This window comes from Micropterus dolomieu, linkage group LG18, assembly GCF_021292245.1.
Source record: "Micropterus dolomieu isolate WLL.071019.BEF.003 ecotype Adirondacks linkage group LG18, ASM2129224v1, whole genome shotgun sequence".
NCBI lineage: Eukaryota > Metazoa > Chordata > Actinopteri > Centrarchiformes > Centrarchidae > Micropterus > Micropterus dolomieu.
The window spans coordinates 7191725-7208409 of record NC_060167.1 but is presented as its reverse complement, the minus strand read 5'-3'; the positions used below and the strand labels follow the sequence as shown (position 1 = coordinate 7208409).

The following is a 16685-nucleotide window of genomic DNA, read 5'->3' as shown; positions in this document are numbered from 1 at the left end:
TATTACATTTTGTTTACCTAGGTCTTAAATTTTTTCTTGTCCTTTCGTAGGATTTAATTAATGCCGTAATGTCATAAATGAATACTTTGTGTGTGTGAGACTTCATAATATACTCTGATGTTGTAAGGCAGTACAGGTAACATTACTGTTTACGTCAGTTTTTAGCTTTACGCTCTGAACTGTGAAGTGTTCGCGGTGCATGAGCTCTGGCATCCAGCTCTGGGCGAATCAGTCAGTTGTAAGAAAAGAAAACGTCTCTGACGTGCTACTAACGTTAGTGGGCAAGTGTCTGAAATTCAGAAAGCCAGAGATACGAACAAGTTGGCAACACATGTCTCCATCACTTCGTTTAAAGCATTTGTTAAATATGTTCTGAAAAATGGTTTGCAAAAAGAAATGTTACAAAACAAATAAATACTTTGAGAAAAGTTTATTTGCACAATCAGAAAACATGCAATGCAATTTAAAGATAGAAGAAATAAATGTCCATTGTCCAAAAAAGTTTAAGCTAAAAAAATCTGAATCACTTAATTTAAATAAAGACAATTCTACCATAAATTGGTGCAGAAAATGTCTCCAGAATGCAGGAAATTAAGTGTTCAGTGCTCAAACCAGTGGGACCGCCAGACCCCCATTTAAATATATTTCAGCATTGAATTATTTCATCAAATAGTGTTAAAATATCTTGTCTTGTTCTCGTGAACCCAATATTTTGAATTGTGCATGTGAGCTAAGTGTATCCTCACACCCCTAATCTGAACCCTTATGTATCCACCACTTTTCAACACAAAGTGACGTCCTTGATTCATTTTATCTTATCAAAGTACAAACACACCCCAAGCTATAGTGTGTTAAATATGAATGTATTATAATAAAATATTATATTAAATTCATGTAATTTAGTAGATAATTTTTTTGGGCTTAAAATTAATACAGATTTTCCATTAAACGGCAGTAAAGTTGGTATTAAATTTCATCCTAGGTGGTATTAAAAAGGTCTTAAAAAGTCTTAAATTTAACTTTGAGAATCCTGGGGGTACCCTGAGTAGTTTCTTTCTTTTTCAGGACATTCCAAATTGTTGTGCTTGCTATGCCCAATGTTTGTCCAATGGCTCTGGTCAATTTTTACTTCTTTTCTCAGCTTGACAATGGGTTGCTTTTCTACCCTAGACAGCTCTCTGGTCTTCATGTTGGTTTATCCTCTTTAACAGGAAATGCAGTCTTTATAGGCAAGGCAGGGCAAGTTTATTTGTATAGCCCATTTCAACAACAAGGTAATTCAAAGCTTGCTTGCTTTACATAAAACATAAAAGCAACAGGGAAATATAAAAGTTTAAAAGTTAAATGGAAAATAAAAACAGGCAGGTCTCCCACCTTTGTTTATTTTACTCCTTTGATTCCCCATCTCCCACTCTATCCCCCCTTTAGGGCCTGTGTCCACCAAAGCGTTTTTTACCAGCTGAAAACGCCACCTGCTCTTCTGAAAACGCCTAGCTGGGAGCGCTAGGGTGCGTTTCGGAGACGCAGTGTTTTTTTTCGAGACGCTGTGGTTGCTATGATAAATAATTTCCGTGGAGGCGATGTGCTGCAAGTAGGGTAGCCTACTTAATTTTACTGAATGTAAAAATGTCACCACAAAGTATGTAGGCCTACTTGCTCTGGCCCTTGCTCTGCATGAAGAGAAGGCTGAAACATGAGAGCACACGCGGGTTCATGAGATTTTGCGGGAAACACCTCGACGAGTAGGCACATCGCTTCGTTCAAGATCGTGTGTGCTCAGTGTGGTGTTTGTCCCGCCCCTCCTACACTGGATGGGTAAAAAGTGACAGTGATGAGCGCAGCGTTTTTCCCAAAGTTGAAAATTTTTCAACTCTCTGCGACCGGAAAAAAACGCTCAGCGCAGAAGAGACGCACAGCGCCTCGTCACGCTCCTGGCGTTTTTACCAGCTTGGAAAAACACGGCACTCCCATTGCAATGGATTGAAAAAAGAGGCTGGTGTCAGAAAAAAATGCTTTAGTGGACACGGGCCCTTAGTTACTTAGGGACTCTAACCCTTCCTTATAGGTTTGAACCAAGGATGAAAACTTAGACTAGTCATGCAGAGCTATTTAATGTTTCAACAATCAACCTAAAAGGCAACACCTGGGCAACAAGAAACATCTGTCAGACATGTTCCAATAGTTTTGCTCACTTGAAAAATGGGTCGGTTCAGACAAAGCATGGCGTGTCCTGAGTTGTTAACACATCTACACCAGGAACTGAGAGCTGAAATTCTGAACTCTTGTCTCATACCCATATTTTGATCTTAAACCCAAATGTCTTCAGTGAACAACAAAAACAAAGGAATTTGCCTTACCGTTCCAATACTTTTGGAGGGGACTGTATGTAGTCATATTTTTGCCATTATTTATTTTTATGGTGCCAGAATTTTTCCACGTCAAAAAGCAAAAGCATACAAGTCAAGTGAAATACTTAAGTAAGTCAAGTCTTCACTCAGGTCCAAATCAAGTTTTAAGTCCTCATCTTTGTGAATTGAGTCCAAATCTCTGTAACGTGTGCACCCAGAATCTTGAAACTAGTACTCTTCAGCTATATCTCAATTCAGTAAGTCTTCTGTCTCCTGATGTCCATCTGCTGTTGATAGAAAATTAGATAGATGTAGATAGTTGTTCCGTCGCTTCTCTGTTGACTCATCTGTCAGACTTTAACTCCCACTACTGTACTATCAGTGGTTTAGATGAGTCATTTACTCATTTACATGACTCACTTAGCTTTCTTTAAATGTCAAGTTTATATCTGAGTTCCAAGTAGAAATGAAACAGTGAAGAAACATGTTTCAAGTGAGACATAATCCCCTGGAGCTTTACAGCAGCCTGTGAAAATCTGAGTTGGCCTAAGAGTCCTTCATCTGAGTGTTGGGTTCCTCACCTGAGATCACTTCACTCTGCCTGCTTTGTTATGCAGCACTATGGGCAGCTCTGCAGTACTGTTCTATCAACTGAAATGTGCATTCTGTGGCATGTAGCAGCCAGGGCTAGAATTGTTAGGATCACTGTTAGCTTAGCCTGTATCTGAGCTAAGACGTATTCACATTTAGTAACACGGGAGAAAAAAATGCTTTTTATCATCTCTGAGGGGTTAAACTTTCTCTTAGTTGTCACATTCCTTCTGATTATGTGGACCAGCACAAAAACAACAAACACACAAAAATATGGTTTTGCTATATAGAGTAATGACATTTTTCCAAGTTTATTTTTAAAAATCCATTAATATGTCATGTGATATTTCATGTTTACACTGGTCTGTCTTACACATATGGAAATGTAACTTCTCATAGACTGGCACCTACCCTACCAAACTCAAATTAGTCAGCCCAGTAATTGCAAATCAAAGTCACTTGCTTGTGGTCATTGCATTACATGGTTGTGTGCACTGTGCGCATCGCTCCACTGTTTTGTGGTTGAGTGTGGATGGAGAGAGGTCCTCATAGGCAGACACTGAAGAACTAAAGAGAAGATTAAAAAATATTTACATTTCAATATAATTTTCCTTTATCTAGTTTTGTCTTTCTTTTAAAATAAAGGATTTTCACCTCTTCATGCCTATTAAAATTCCTTAAATTAATCAATCTGAGATGGTTTGGTTTGGTCAACAGCTCAATGTCAACACTAAGGTCAGAAGCTGACAGAACTTCACAAGAAAATATTGCTTCACTTTAAAGGGTCACAAACCAAAAGGCTGGGAACCAATGATGTGGGCTAACATCGTTTTACATTTTACATTCCACCTAATGACTGTTAATAATGAACCATATTCCAACGATGACTTTAGGGTAAAAAGGCATTTGATCAGAAACATAACTGTAGATATCATTAAATTAATTGTAAATTAATTCATTTAGAAGTTGAATTTAATTCAGTCTCCTCTGTCATTCCTTAATTTTATACCAGAGCTTCTTTCTTCCCCTCCTCCTCTCCATCGTTTCCTTCTCCTTCTGTCATCTCAGCTTGTGTTCATTAGTTATGTGGATGGAGGGAATTGGCACACAGCGAGGATAGGGATAAAAACTGCATTTGGTTTTCAAATCCTGCTCTGTGATTGACTGAGCTTGTCTCGTGATGAAGCAGCAATGGTATGGTCTCCTGTAACTAGTCTAATCAGAGCCAACTTTTTGGAAGTTTTGCAAAGAGAAATTTGACTGGAGCTGTTCTATCCCTTTCAATTGAAGGACTTCCATTAGTAATGAGTTGAGTAGGCACGGGTCGTGCGTGTATAATGAACTTTGTGAACAGTCCCTATTTGGAGGAAAACTAAGTGTATCACTGCAGTACTAGTCCCTTCAGTACTTACTTAAAGAAGTAATTGTTTCCTTTTCATTCATGAATCTTTTATAAGAAAATGCTGCAAGCTGGTCTGAATTTGTTAAAAGTGAGGCTTATGTTGTAGTGCCTTCATGTAATGTAGAAATATGATTTTCATTGCTTGAGAACTGTATGTCCATATTGATTGCAGTTCATTTCTGATGTGAAAGCAAAGCATAACAATCACATTCTGTGACAGTAGATGAACACCAATTGTGTGAATTCAGATGGTTTGAAGGGGCACCAAATTGCAATTTAATCAATTAAATTTCAGATAGATCAAAGGTAACACTAAATAATGACTTTAATTACATTAATAAAGAGAAAACAACAAATAATTGAGTCTCACTAAAATACACTATTCATTTGAAACTTTTAAATAATAATAATTCAAATAATAACTATAGCTTTAAAGTTCTTCTCTGCCATTGTGGTATATTAGATTGAGCACTCGGTGCTCAATCTAATCTGGGCGGAGACACATGTGAGGAGCTGCAGCTGGTAAAAAGGGTTGAGGCACTCACAGCAAAGTTGCCGCAGCCAGAAAAACCTCCAGCAACCAAAGAGGAGCTGAGAGAAAGATACACAGATGTCTTCACAGGACTGGGTGAGTTTCCCGGAGTCCACCACATACACATTGAAAAGAAAAAGAACGGTGTGCTAAGGTTGTGTTTGGACCCTTACAACCTGAATCAGGCAGTCAAGCGCCAGCACTACTCCATCCATCCAGCAGACTAGTTGGGAAATCAATGTTCTCCATCCTAGATGAAAAGGATGGATACTGGCAGATCGAGCTAAATGAGCCATTGTCAAAGGTGTGCACCTTCAACACACCGTGGGGCCTTTTCTGATCCTCAGACTCCCATTCGGGATCAAGTCTGCTAGCGAGGTGTTTCAACAAAAGAACAGGGAGACCTTCGGCGACATCTCAGGTGTGTACGTCATAGCAGATGACATGATAATCGCAGCGTCATCAGAGCAGGAACATTATGAAATCCCATTCCATGAATGCCCGGAGTGAGGAAATACTCATCTAATTGAAAGAGGCAACCGCAGCAGATAACGTGTTACAAGCTGTGAGTGAGAAACATACAAAAGGTTGGCCTACGAAGAAGCGTAGTCTAGACAGAAAACTACACTGCTACTGGGCGATGCAGCAAAATATCAGCATACAAAACGACATTGTAATGGTCGGAGCCAAAATCGTTATACCCCAGAGCTTCAGGAGAGTGATTTTGGAGAAGCCGCATCTCGCTCACCAAGGAGTGCAGCGCACAGAGTCCAAAAAAGTCCTCCACTGGCATGGCATGGCATGGCACGAGACATAGAGACAATGGTGGAGAAGTGCGTGCAGTGTCAGCAGCTCCAGCCTAAACACCAGGCAGAGCCGCTTGTTCCACATCAGGTTCCAGACCTGCCATGGATGAAAGTCGGAGCTGACATCTTCAAGCGGAGTGGTCAGTTGTATCTTCTGTTAGTCGATTACCTGACCAAATATCCTGAGGTGCTCAACATACCCGATAAATTATCTGAAAGCTGGATGTGAATATCTGAGGATTATGGGAGCCTGAATTCTATGGCTTAGTTTCATGATAAAAGTTCAGTTTAGGTCACACAAATGAACACATTCATCTGGAATGAATGTGGATGGTGTGTCAGTGACCCTAACACTACGTTATAACTTTAAAAAAAAAAAAACTTTGTTCTTACATCATATGCCATTCTTGTATCTATGAACCAAAGTATTGATTCCTGTTTGAACATGTTTGCATGAACACTTTTATGCTTAATAATGAAAGTTATTGCTCGTTTGGTGATTTTTGTTCAGTGGTGAGGTGGTGGGTTGCAGCTGTCTTCCATTATCTTTTGTGACTAACACCAGTTATCTTATCCCTTTTATTTTCTTCAGATCCCCATCCCTCTGCGTCTCTCCCTCCCAATTCATCAGTCGCTTCCTTCGCCCATCTCTTCAGCATGTCGCTTAAGGTCCAGACCAGCAATGTGACCAACAAGACAGATCCAAAGTCCATCAACTCCCGGGTGTTTATCGGCAACCTGAACACAGCAGTGGTGAAGAAGTCAGACGTGGAGAGCATATTCTCCAAGTATGGCCGGGTGTTGGGCTGCTCCGTGCACAAGGGCTACGCCTTTGTCCAGTACGCCAGTGAGAGGCACGCCAGGGGCGCTGTGATCGGGGAGAACGGCAGGGTGCTGGCTGGACAGACACTGGGTGAGTCCACATGACGCAGCATCAATTATAGCTCTACCTACAACGCAGAAAAGAAAATTGCAGTGGTTGTGGTAGATAACTGTTTGAGACTTTTTTCAAGTTTGAAGGATTTACCCACACACCAATTAAGATGATTATATCCAACCTTCAGATAAAAGTAACAAGATTGTATTTCCAACATGGAGGTTACATTGTGCTTGGCATCCAAGTGGTTTAAAGCAACATTATGCAAGATGTGGTTTTTCAGAGTGTAATTCACCAATGTTGTTACATTACGATCAAAAACTAGCCAACTTTGTTAACGCAGCCAAACGTCAAGCAAGTGTGACAATATCAAGACAGAAAGCCAGCTACTAAGTTACTTACCATTCCAAAAGCAAGAAGTTCAGCTTGGCATCTGCCAACTTTTCAGCTCTTTTAGCTCAAACCAACAAGTAAAAGTAGTCTGATATTTACTCTTGTCCTGTCTCTTGCTCCGTCATTCTCTTTTTCTCTTCTTCACTTCCTCTGATGTCTTCTTCGGTCTCTTCACAGCCTTGATAACCATACTGAGAATATTGAGCTAGCTTCTTCCAAAGAACCTAGTGCAAGTCAGAGTGTTCATTTAAGATAAAAATACTACACAATGTTGCTATAAGTCAGGAGATCAACATTTTAAAATCTTTTACATCTTTACACAAGAACATCATTAAAAAGTTGCTTTTTCTTGGTTGCAAGTTTTATTTAATGTCGGTGTATGCCACAACTCATGAACTAGGTATCAGAAAATGTCCCAGTCTATACAGTGCAGGTTTTTAATTAATTTATTAATCAAAAAATTTGTATATCAATTAATCAATCACAAAAATGAGATAATAAAATTTTAAAAAATTAAAATTCACAGGTCCCAGGACCCAGGTGAGATCTTTGAATTGCATTTTTTGTTCATAGTCAAACCCAAAGATATTTGAGAATCATTTTAAACCGCTGATAAACTCACAAAATGAATTATTAAGTATTAAAAATGTTGAATTATTTTTAACATTGAAATTGAAATTAATTAATTAATTGACTTCATTTCAGTACTACCCCTGGTTAATGTTTTTTGAAGAAGACAGGTAGACTCACCTGTAGCTTGTCTAAGGTCTGGGGAATCCAACCCTGCAGGTTACAGAAACCCAGGGCTAGTTTAACCTTTTTCACAATTGGAGTTGTCAGTATTTTTCTGTCTCACAGTTTCATTACAACAAATGTTGATGCCAAATCAGTAGCACGCTGTATCAAGTTCTACCCTGTGAAATTAACTCATCCTGTAGTTTCTTCATGTTTGTTTTGGTTCAGGCTTGATCTCTCCTTTCTCCAACAATATATGTGGAGAACCACTTGACTATGATCTGCCCCAAGAACGTTTTTGGGGGAAAACAGAAAAGCTAAAGGTATGGAGGGGGACACAGAGACCTCTAATATCAAAGACGAACACATTACACACACATTCCCCACCCTGACTACCTCGCCTTCACACTTAGCAACCCTGTAAGAATGTCACAGTACTTCCTACATTGGTACTGAGTGTAAGTTTTGGATCTGTCCAAGATGAGCATACTATGTACGACTTGTGGAGTCTCATTTCACTGTTATGCTGATGTCACACAACTCTACATGAAATCTGATACACACCCCTCTGCAGCTTCACCGACATCATCATCGTTTTCAATACCCACTGCCTGTCTGGAGGAGATAAAGGTGTGGATGAAACACAACTACCTCCAGTTGAACAGCTCCAAAACTGAGGCAATTCTTGTTGGCACCTCACATCAAATCCTGTCATTCTCCATAACCGGTATTAGCATCTCTGATCATGACATTCCCCTCTCCTCAACAGTCACCAATCTTGGTGTAAGATTTGACCCACAACTCGCATATAAAGCCCTTTTCAAACACCTCTGCAAGATCTCCTTTTACCTTCTCAGAAATATTGCAAAACTCCGTTCCACACTGACCTTAGCTGATGCTGAAAAGCTGGTCCATGTCTTGGTCTCCTCCAGACTGGATTACTGTAACGCACTTCTCATCAGGATCCCCTAACAAGTCTGCAGAGACTGCAGTAGGTTCAGAACAAGCAGGAAGCTTCCGGTCTGAGGCGCAAGACCAACATGGAAGTCCCTTAAACGCGCATTCTGTTGAACGGCCAGCAGGGGACAACTCTTCTGGTTGCAAAAAGAAATCCAGTTCCATTTGAAATACTGGTAAACTGACCCTACTTCTCACCTGAGTTATTACCTCAGTAAACACTTTCCTAATGTGTTTATGGTCTCAATCACTAGTTTCAAGTCTTCTTTAATACAACATGATGTTGATTTTGTAAATTATGGTCCCATTTAGAGGAAAATACACTATAAAGCAGAGTATGCTTCAGGGCGGGATTATCTATAGTTGACAAGGACAGACTACAACGGACGGTCAGGACTGCAGAAAAGATCATCGGTGCCAACCTGCCCTCCATTCAGAACTGGAGGGCAGCTTGGCAGGAGGGTCAGATGGAGCTGCAGGAAACATCACTGCAGCTCCAAAACCAACAGTTTCTTCCCACAAGACATCACTCTGATGAACAGCTGATTTCTGACTCACGGTGTCAGGAACAATTCTTGCGCAATAATGTGGTGTACAATATATGTGCATTTGACGCATAACAGTTAAAAATAGCACTGTAGCAGCTGGACAGAGGGTCAGTGACCTCCTAAGGGGAGAGCAGTGATTGGTGGTTATGTAGGGACTGAACCCTTCTATAGAATTTGACCTCTGACCCCTTGTTTTGTTACCTCAGAGTAGTACTGTACCCTTCTATGGGTTGGAGCTTTATTTTGCAGACTCAAACCCTTCTATGGTACCTAACAGATACCTACACATATCCTATATAAGCTATGTTTGATGTAAAGAGAGACAGAGTGGCCATCGGGCTGGGTCACTCTCCAAGCTGCTGCAGAGCTTGTAATTGATGCTGAACTCCTTGATGTAATAAACTTTATGATCAAGAACAGTGTCAAGCGGATTTCTTCTGAACACATCATCGCAGCATTATTGTTCGGACACCACAATAACCCAGTAGCTCTGTCTTTAATCAGCCACCTGTTTACACAGCTAACACTTATTATTTACTCCCTATTCTCTATTTCAATGCTGTTCATAATGTTATATTGTCATATTGTAGATACTGCTTACCAAATCCACCTACCTCAAGCCATTACTCCTGCACAAAATACTTATTACATATATTATTATATTATGTTATACATATATACTACTATATATATATATACTAATTATTCCTGCATCCTTTGCACTCTGCTCACTGCACTATTTGTCAATATGTCTATATTGTTTTTGTTCATAGTGTGTATATTTGTGTTGTCTACACTGAAGTCTGTCTGATTTTATCTTATTTTTATTATTGTGATTTTGTATTTTTGTATGAGTAAGCACATCGTGAGCAATGTACAATCCAGAGTCAAATTCCTCGTATGTGTACGCATACCTGGCAATAAAACTAATTCTGATTCTGATTCTCACTGTAGTAAGAGATGCACAGATTACAGTTTTCCTGTCTGATTCCAGCTACTGATTTTTTTAAAAGGTCTGACCTGCCGATTCTAATTTTGGCCAATTCTGATTTTATTTCTTTCTAAGAACTATAACTGACAGCATACACAAACTATTTATTGGAAAAATCTATTTTTATTAGGATCCCCATCAGCACCAGTATAAATGTTAGCTATTCTCACTGGGGTCCATTCAATTGTATGGTCATAATGAAACATTTACTATAACATTAGCATGTTCACTAGAAGGAGCTGAAAATAAATTGTATACCATTTTAATTCTGCTTAATTTATTTTTGTGTTTAATCACAAACTACAGTAATCTGCTCACCTTGCTTTTCCCCTCAGACACAGAAGCACACACCTACACCTGTCTATCTGTCTGTGTCTCTCTCTCTCTCTCTCTCTTTCTGCTCTGACTTTATTTGTTAGCAGTTTTATTTAAAAGAACGCGCGTTTGGTATGTTTTCACCCGTGATTCCATTTTCACAGCAGCAGATGAGCCGCGTGTGGAGGACGCTTGTTGTTAATTACCAATAGAGACCACCATGGTATGAATGACATCATCACCAACAGCTGTGTTCACTGTTGCTTTACCTGGTCCCTGCTTTACCCACTGGATCTCTTTCTGTGTGTTTCTCTGAAGATGTAGGCCTAAATAGATAGCGTTGCTTATTCTTCACTCTCGTGAATAACTTCCACACACCTAAGACATCTTTTGGCCTGTGTGTGTGTGGCTATGACATGAGGTGTCTGTGCACACATGTGAAACATGGCGCTGTGCAGCGTGTTTGTAACGTTCAATGTGATTGGCAGAAAATTGGATATTTGACACTGCTTGGCCTCGGTCACCGGTCAGAGAAAGATTCAATGCTTCGATGGGTGGAGCCTGATTCGACTGTCAATCTCACAGTCAAAGCTTCGCAGTGAAACGAGGATCATGATTTTACATAGACAGTTTTCTCCCAATAAGTTAATATACAGCCTATTACAATATACATTTCAACATTTAATGCTGTTTTTAAATCTAAAATTGTAACCTTAACCCTGGGTCGTCAGTATGCATGTGTAGGCGTAGAGTTTATATGTGTGTAGTGGCAGAGGAGGAAGACTTGCTGTAGAGCCGGAGCCCCAGCTTCACTGGTGTTGTGCCGCGTTTCCTGCACCTCGCAGGACTTTCGGATAATTTATCACCGTTAATGAACCACACAAAGAATATTTTATCATTTTTAAATAGCTAGCTACTTGAAATAGAGTTGCGAGGAACCGCAATGTGCATGCAGTTGTCAGCAGCACGGAATGCATGTAAAACTGCACAAGACCGGTGATTGACCGGCAAGAGAAAGCGAAAAGAAGGGTCTTCAAACAGAATCATTTTAGCTGGAAATTTACACTGTAAGTTAAATGAATAGAGACTGCAGCTCTGCAGCTACTCAAGATAAAAGCGAAGTGTGTGTAACCCCGCCAGCTCACAATCGCCGCGCACAAAAACACACATGAGTCGACTACAGGCAGGACTTGACGATTCTGATTCGACTATGTAAATCATTTAGTAGTAGTATGGCAAAAATACATTTTGATGGCTTGATGCTTGGTTGTTGAGTTGGTTGATTTGATTAATGCCTTCAGATCAAACTCCTCAAAGTGATTGTAATCCAATTCACTTTTTGTTAACTTCAGCAAAAATGTCCTCACGATTTGCTAGCTCTCCATTTTGTGTGTGTTCTGAATAGGGATGTCATGAGAACTTATACTTTGGGGCCAAGTCGATACCAAAATCCTTAAGACATGATGGTACTCGTTTTTGTAGGTACTGTAAGGACCAGAGATCCAACGCGTGGAAGATGGCGACAAGTGCGAGAGAGAGAGGAAGAGGGGGGAAGAGGGAGAGAGAGTTCTGTACATAGACACATTCAAACATGCTGGACTCCATGTACTGTGAAGGAAAAGGTCTCAAGAGTATAAACAGAAGAAAGAGATATGACCAGGCAAAGGTGTTTCAACGCTGAGATTTGAAATTTGGTGGCAGAGATTCTGAGGAAGCACTGAAGGGAGGGGTGTGTTTGTTTAGCAATTGAGTTCAAATATTAACAATCCTGCAGAATCACTCTCCCTTTAAGTTCAGGGAACTTGTTGTGACTGCATACACCTCTGGAATCTTTGACGACCTTTGAGCACCATTACATCGATTTTCTTCTTGAGTGTTTACATATGCCTCTTCTTTCTTCTGTTTCACTGCAATAAAATGTCAGACAAAATCAGAGTTGAGCAGAGTGTGCCTTTAAGGTGCTGTAGTGTTTTCTTTCCCCCCTGGTGGAGCAGGAAGAGATGAGCTGTCAGCAAACTGGTGTGAAGAACTCAACACATTTCTTTAATAGCTCTCTCAGTGCAGTGTGCATCTATGTGTGCATGTGTGAGAAAGAGAGAAAATATATGAATGACTTTAACAGAAACTGCATGTTGTCATGTGTATGAAAATGTGTGTATCTTAATGTGTGTGTGTTCTGGGTTGAATGGTTAATTTCTGTCTCTCAAAAAACATTTTTCAACAAGCACACAGTAACTCTGTGTGTGTGTAATCTAGTATGGAGCTGTGACAGCTAAGGGGCCGCTAAGTGATGTTCTCTGCCCCATTGTAACTTTTGTGTGTGTGTGTGTGTTGCTATGGGAATTATATAAAATCTTTCTTCTTTCACTGTACCACTTAACTGACTCTTTTCTCTTTTTACATGTCTCTCTCTCTCTCTCTCTCTCTCTGTCTCTGTCTCTGTCTCTGTCTCTGTCTCTCTCTCTCTCTGTCTCTCTCTCTCTGTCTCTGTCTGTCTCTGTCTCTCTCTCTCTGTCTCTCTCTCTCTGTCTCTCTGTCTCTCTCTGTCTCTCTGTCTCTCTCTCTCTCTCTCTCTTTCTTTTAGCTCTCCAATCATCTCTAGCTTTACTAGGATGATTTAGAGTTTACAGTATATGATGAGACACTTTAAAGCCTTTTAACACATAATCACTACCTTGGTGTTTTGGTTGGCAAGTGAGACATGACTCAAACAATAAGTAATGTGACAATGGAGATTATTTTTGTAGCACTTCTCAAAACCAACATTACCAACAAACTGCTTCACATAAAAGAGATGATGAAAAGCAAAACACGAATGCAACAAAGAAATCTGAACATCAGCCAAAAAAGATATACAGTAAAATAGAATGATTGATTATGCATAAAACTTGATGATTGTGGAAAGACCAGTCACTTTAGTAGTAGCTTCCTGTCGGAGGACATCACGCTAATTCAAAGTAGGGTGAGAGTAAGGACATGAAATGTCTTTAACTTCATCAATAACATCTCAAAATCAATCCTGAAACAATCAGCTAATCAGTTTGGTGAAGAAACAAAAGTTATGTTTACATTCAATGTTTATGGGTGTGTTTCTTCGGGGTTAAAAATACATGTTGACTGTATTTCCTTCCCCCCAATAACCTTTCCAATTTCGATTTGTTTTAGATGTTTCAAAGGCTTTTGTTACGATTGCTATGATTGTTGGCACATTACTGCCATCAACCGTCGGTCACTGGAATAGCTTATTACCACTGACAGGATTTGAATTGCGGCACTTGCAAGCTTCTGTGACTGCATGATAGAAACAAAATGCAGGCCTACTCTTAAGAAAATTGCTCTTTAGTGCTACTGGTCAAAAACTACCTTGTTTATTTACAGTGGTCAACTGCTAAAGCTCAAAGCTAGGAAAGATGTCTTGTTATAGTAAGTACTATGGAACTAACCATGGTAGTTAGCTGATAAGTTTGCTAAAGTAGATGGCAGTTACCCAAGTTAACTGGGAGCTAACTGGGATGCTACCAGATACCTAAATTGGTAGTTCTATCTCACACAGGCTACGCCGTCTACTGTACACTATTGGTACTACCTCTTCCAATCACACGCATGTATTTGCCCACTGAATTTTGAATTGTGCACGTAGCCGACCAATAGGACGTCGCTACTGATATGTGTGTACCGCTCACTGTTTCTGGTTTGAAGCCTTAATTCAGGGGAAGCCCGTGCTGATGAGGACCGACAAAAACACAACAGTGGCTTACATCAATAGACAGGGCAGAGTCTGATCCATGGCTCTGTTGACACTAGCGGGGAATCCATGGACTTGGACTGCAGAGCACTTGCCCTTCACGTCCCAGGTTTGGAGTACAGAAGGGTCGACCTCATGTCGAGGGGCGGGCCCCCACTGAGCGAGTAGAGACTGTACCCTGAAGTGGTCCAGCAGATCTGGTCTCGCTGATGCGTCGATGGGGAGATGAATCCTTTTAACTTGCTCAGTAAGATCCATTCTCTTCTTGCTACAAGGCCTGATGAAGGAAGGACTGTCACATTCGACCATTGAGGTGTACGTGGCAGGCATTTCATCCTCGCTCACCCCCCTAAGAAGCGTCTTCAGCAGAGTGTAAGGAAACAGTGACCAGTGTCGTGTGTCTTCGTGTTCCGGTGGGACCTGCTACTAGTGTTGGAGGCTCAGAGGTCTAGTCCTTAAAAGCCCCTGGAGCAGTCCTAATTCAAGATGCTATCTCTCAAGATAGCCTTGTTGCTCTCACCTTTGTCAAGAGGGTGAGTGAGCTCTGTCAGTTCACCCGAGCTGCATGCTGCTTCATGTTGACCACAGTGCGGCAATGTTAAGTGTGAATGACTAAATGAACAGTGTTGTGAACAAACAGTGTGGATTTGTGCATTTTATATGAAATAATTTGGAGACTCAAAATTCCTTCTCTCTCTCTCTGAGAGACGGGGGGATATCAACTCTCAACAGATGGCTGAAGAGACCCCAAAGGAAGAGGTGAAAATTTACTTTCCCTAAGTGCTGTTTCTGGGCAGTTCGATCGTAAAACTTGCCACCTCTGATGCCGCAGCCAGATAACACTTGGTGCCTAAAATGACAAAGAAACACTAACCAGAGATTACAAATAGCCTATCAAAACTCTTTTGGAAAGAGGGCAGGAAACCCTAAACTGCTCCCCACACATGTAACCATGGCAACTGGCCTCCGTCTTTGTTTAATTACCTCATATCAAAGGATATTCTCCTCTTCACACCAAGTTGTAAATTCGAGAGGAACTCCAGGACACCTGAAAGACTGCCCTGAACTCTGTGTAAACAAAGAGTACTGTCTCCACAAAACTCAAAGCATTACCTTGTTTAATTAAATAATCTTTTAGTTACTTGACTAGGTCTCTCCACTCCATTTGAGTAGTTATGTTACCATGTTGGTGTTATTTGTTGTTAAAAATTAATTTTGCAGTGTTTTAATTTTCAGCAAGGATCCCTGACCTTTATTCATTTTATGTTGTAATCAATGCTTTGTTCACAACACTTTCTGACACTTCCTTTAGAAAGGATATGATAAAGAAATGTCATCCTATTCATGTAACCTGAGCTCCCCCAAGTGTACAAAATAAGTATTACATGCCATCGTCTGAAATGCCGTGTAATGTATAAATGTCACTCTGTGTTTATCTTGTCCATAATCTGATGCCATTCGTGTATCTTGCTTATATTCTCTAAGAACGTGTAACAGCCAATATATCCAGAAAGCTAGTTAAGTTCCTATCATCTGATGTTATTCCTAGGAAATGCTATCCTCAAGGTTTAACTAACAATTGTTTTCCTTTTTATCAAATGCTTAAACTAAGAACGGTATAACCGTTTGACAATTAAGGTTTGATTGTGGGAAGATATTTGATTGATTAATCCTAGCAGGGTGTAAGATGTAATGTCACTAACTGACACAGTGCTACACAAATAATTCCATCCTCTGTGTGGATGAATACCTGAACATTGTTTTTGTTTTATTCCCAGGAGGGTAGAGAAAATACAAAGTATATTTTTCCCTGTTCTGGAGAATATTTTCATTATTTTTTAAATAAAACATTGAAAATGATAAATGCCTTTTCTTTACACTTGCAGCATAAACAATCAAGCAACTACATTTATGCCATGTCTCCAATAATGACATCGAAATGTGGTATAACACTTGTTTATTGTTATTAAAATACTACTAAAAATACAACCTTTATCACAAATAGATAATTTTTAAACATTAAAAATAAGTATATACAGGAAGAAAGACAAGGTGTGTCCAGAGGTGTCCTGACTGATTATGAAGACAGTTCAGACTTTGCATGTAGCATCATATCGCTGCTGTGGAGAACTCTGACATAATTACCACATTTCAAAACCAACCATATTACTTTTTGTTTTATATTTTGCTGTATTTAGCAACACAGTTGGGACAGGGACACCTGACAGAACCCCATGTTGACAGGGATCATCAGGTCTCCTGGTTCTGCTTCTAGGCATCTCCTCAGTAGTAGACAACCGTCAGAGGAGGAGGGGGATGGCACTCTGGAGGTCTGCAATGTAACTGTAGTCCTTCTCCACCTTCAATCCACTTCCTGGACTTTTTGTTGTACACCTTGCTGTACCTGATAATACAGAAAGGAGGATCAGCTTAGTGAAAAGCTTA

At 40.1% G+C, this 16685-nt stretch overlaps 1 protein-coding gene across 1 annotated transcript in view; it reads left to right on the top strand.

The window, feature by feature from the left end:
* The window catches only part of raly (RALY heterogeneous nuclear ribonucleoprotein), a 109571-nt gene that overhangs the window by 63052 nt on the left and 29834 nt on the right, over positions 1-16685 (top strand). Inside the window, exon 2 of the mRNA XM_046029642.1 lies at positions 6272-6592. Coding sequence (XP_045885598.1) covers positions 6337-6592 — 256 coding nt within the window. The 5' untranslated portion in view covers positions 6272-6336. The remainder of the gene's footprint in view (positions 1-6271; positions 6593-16685) is intronic.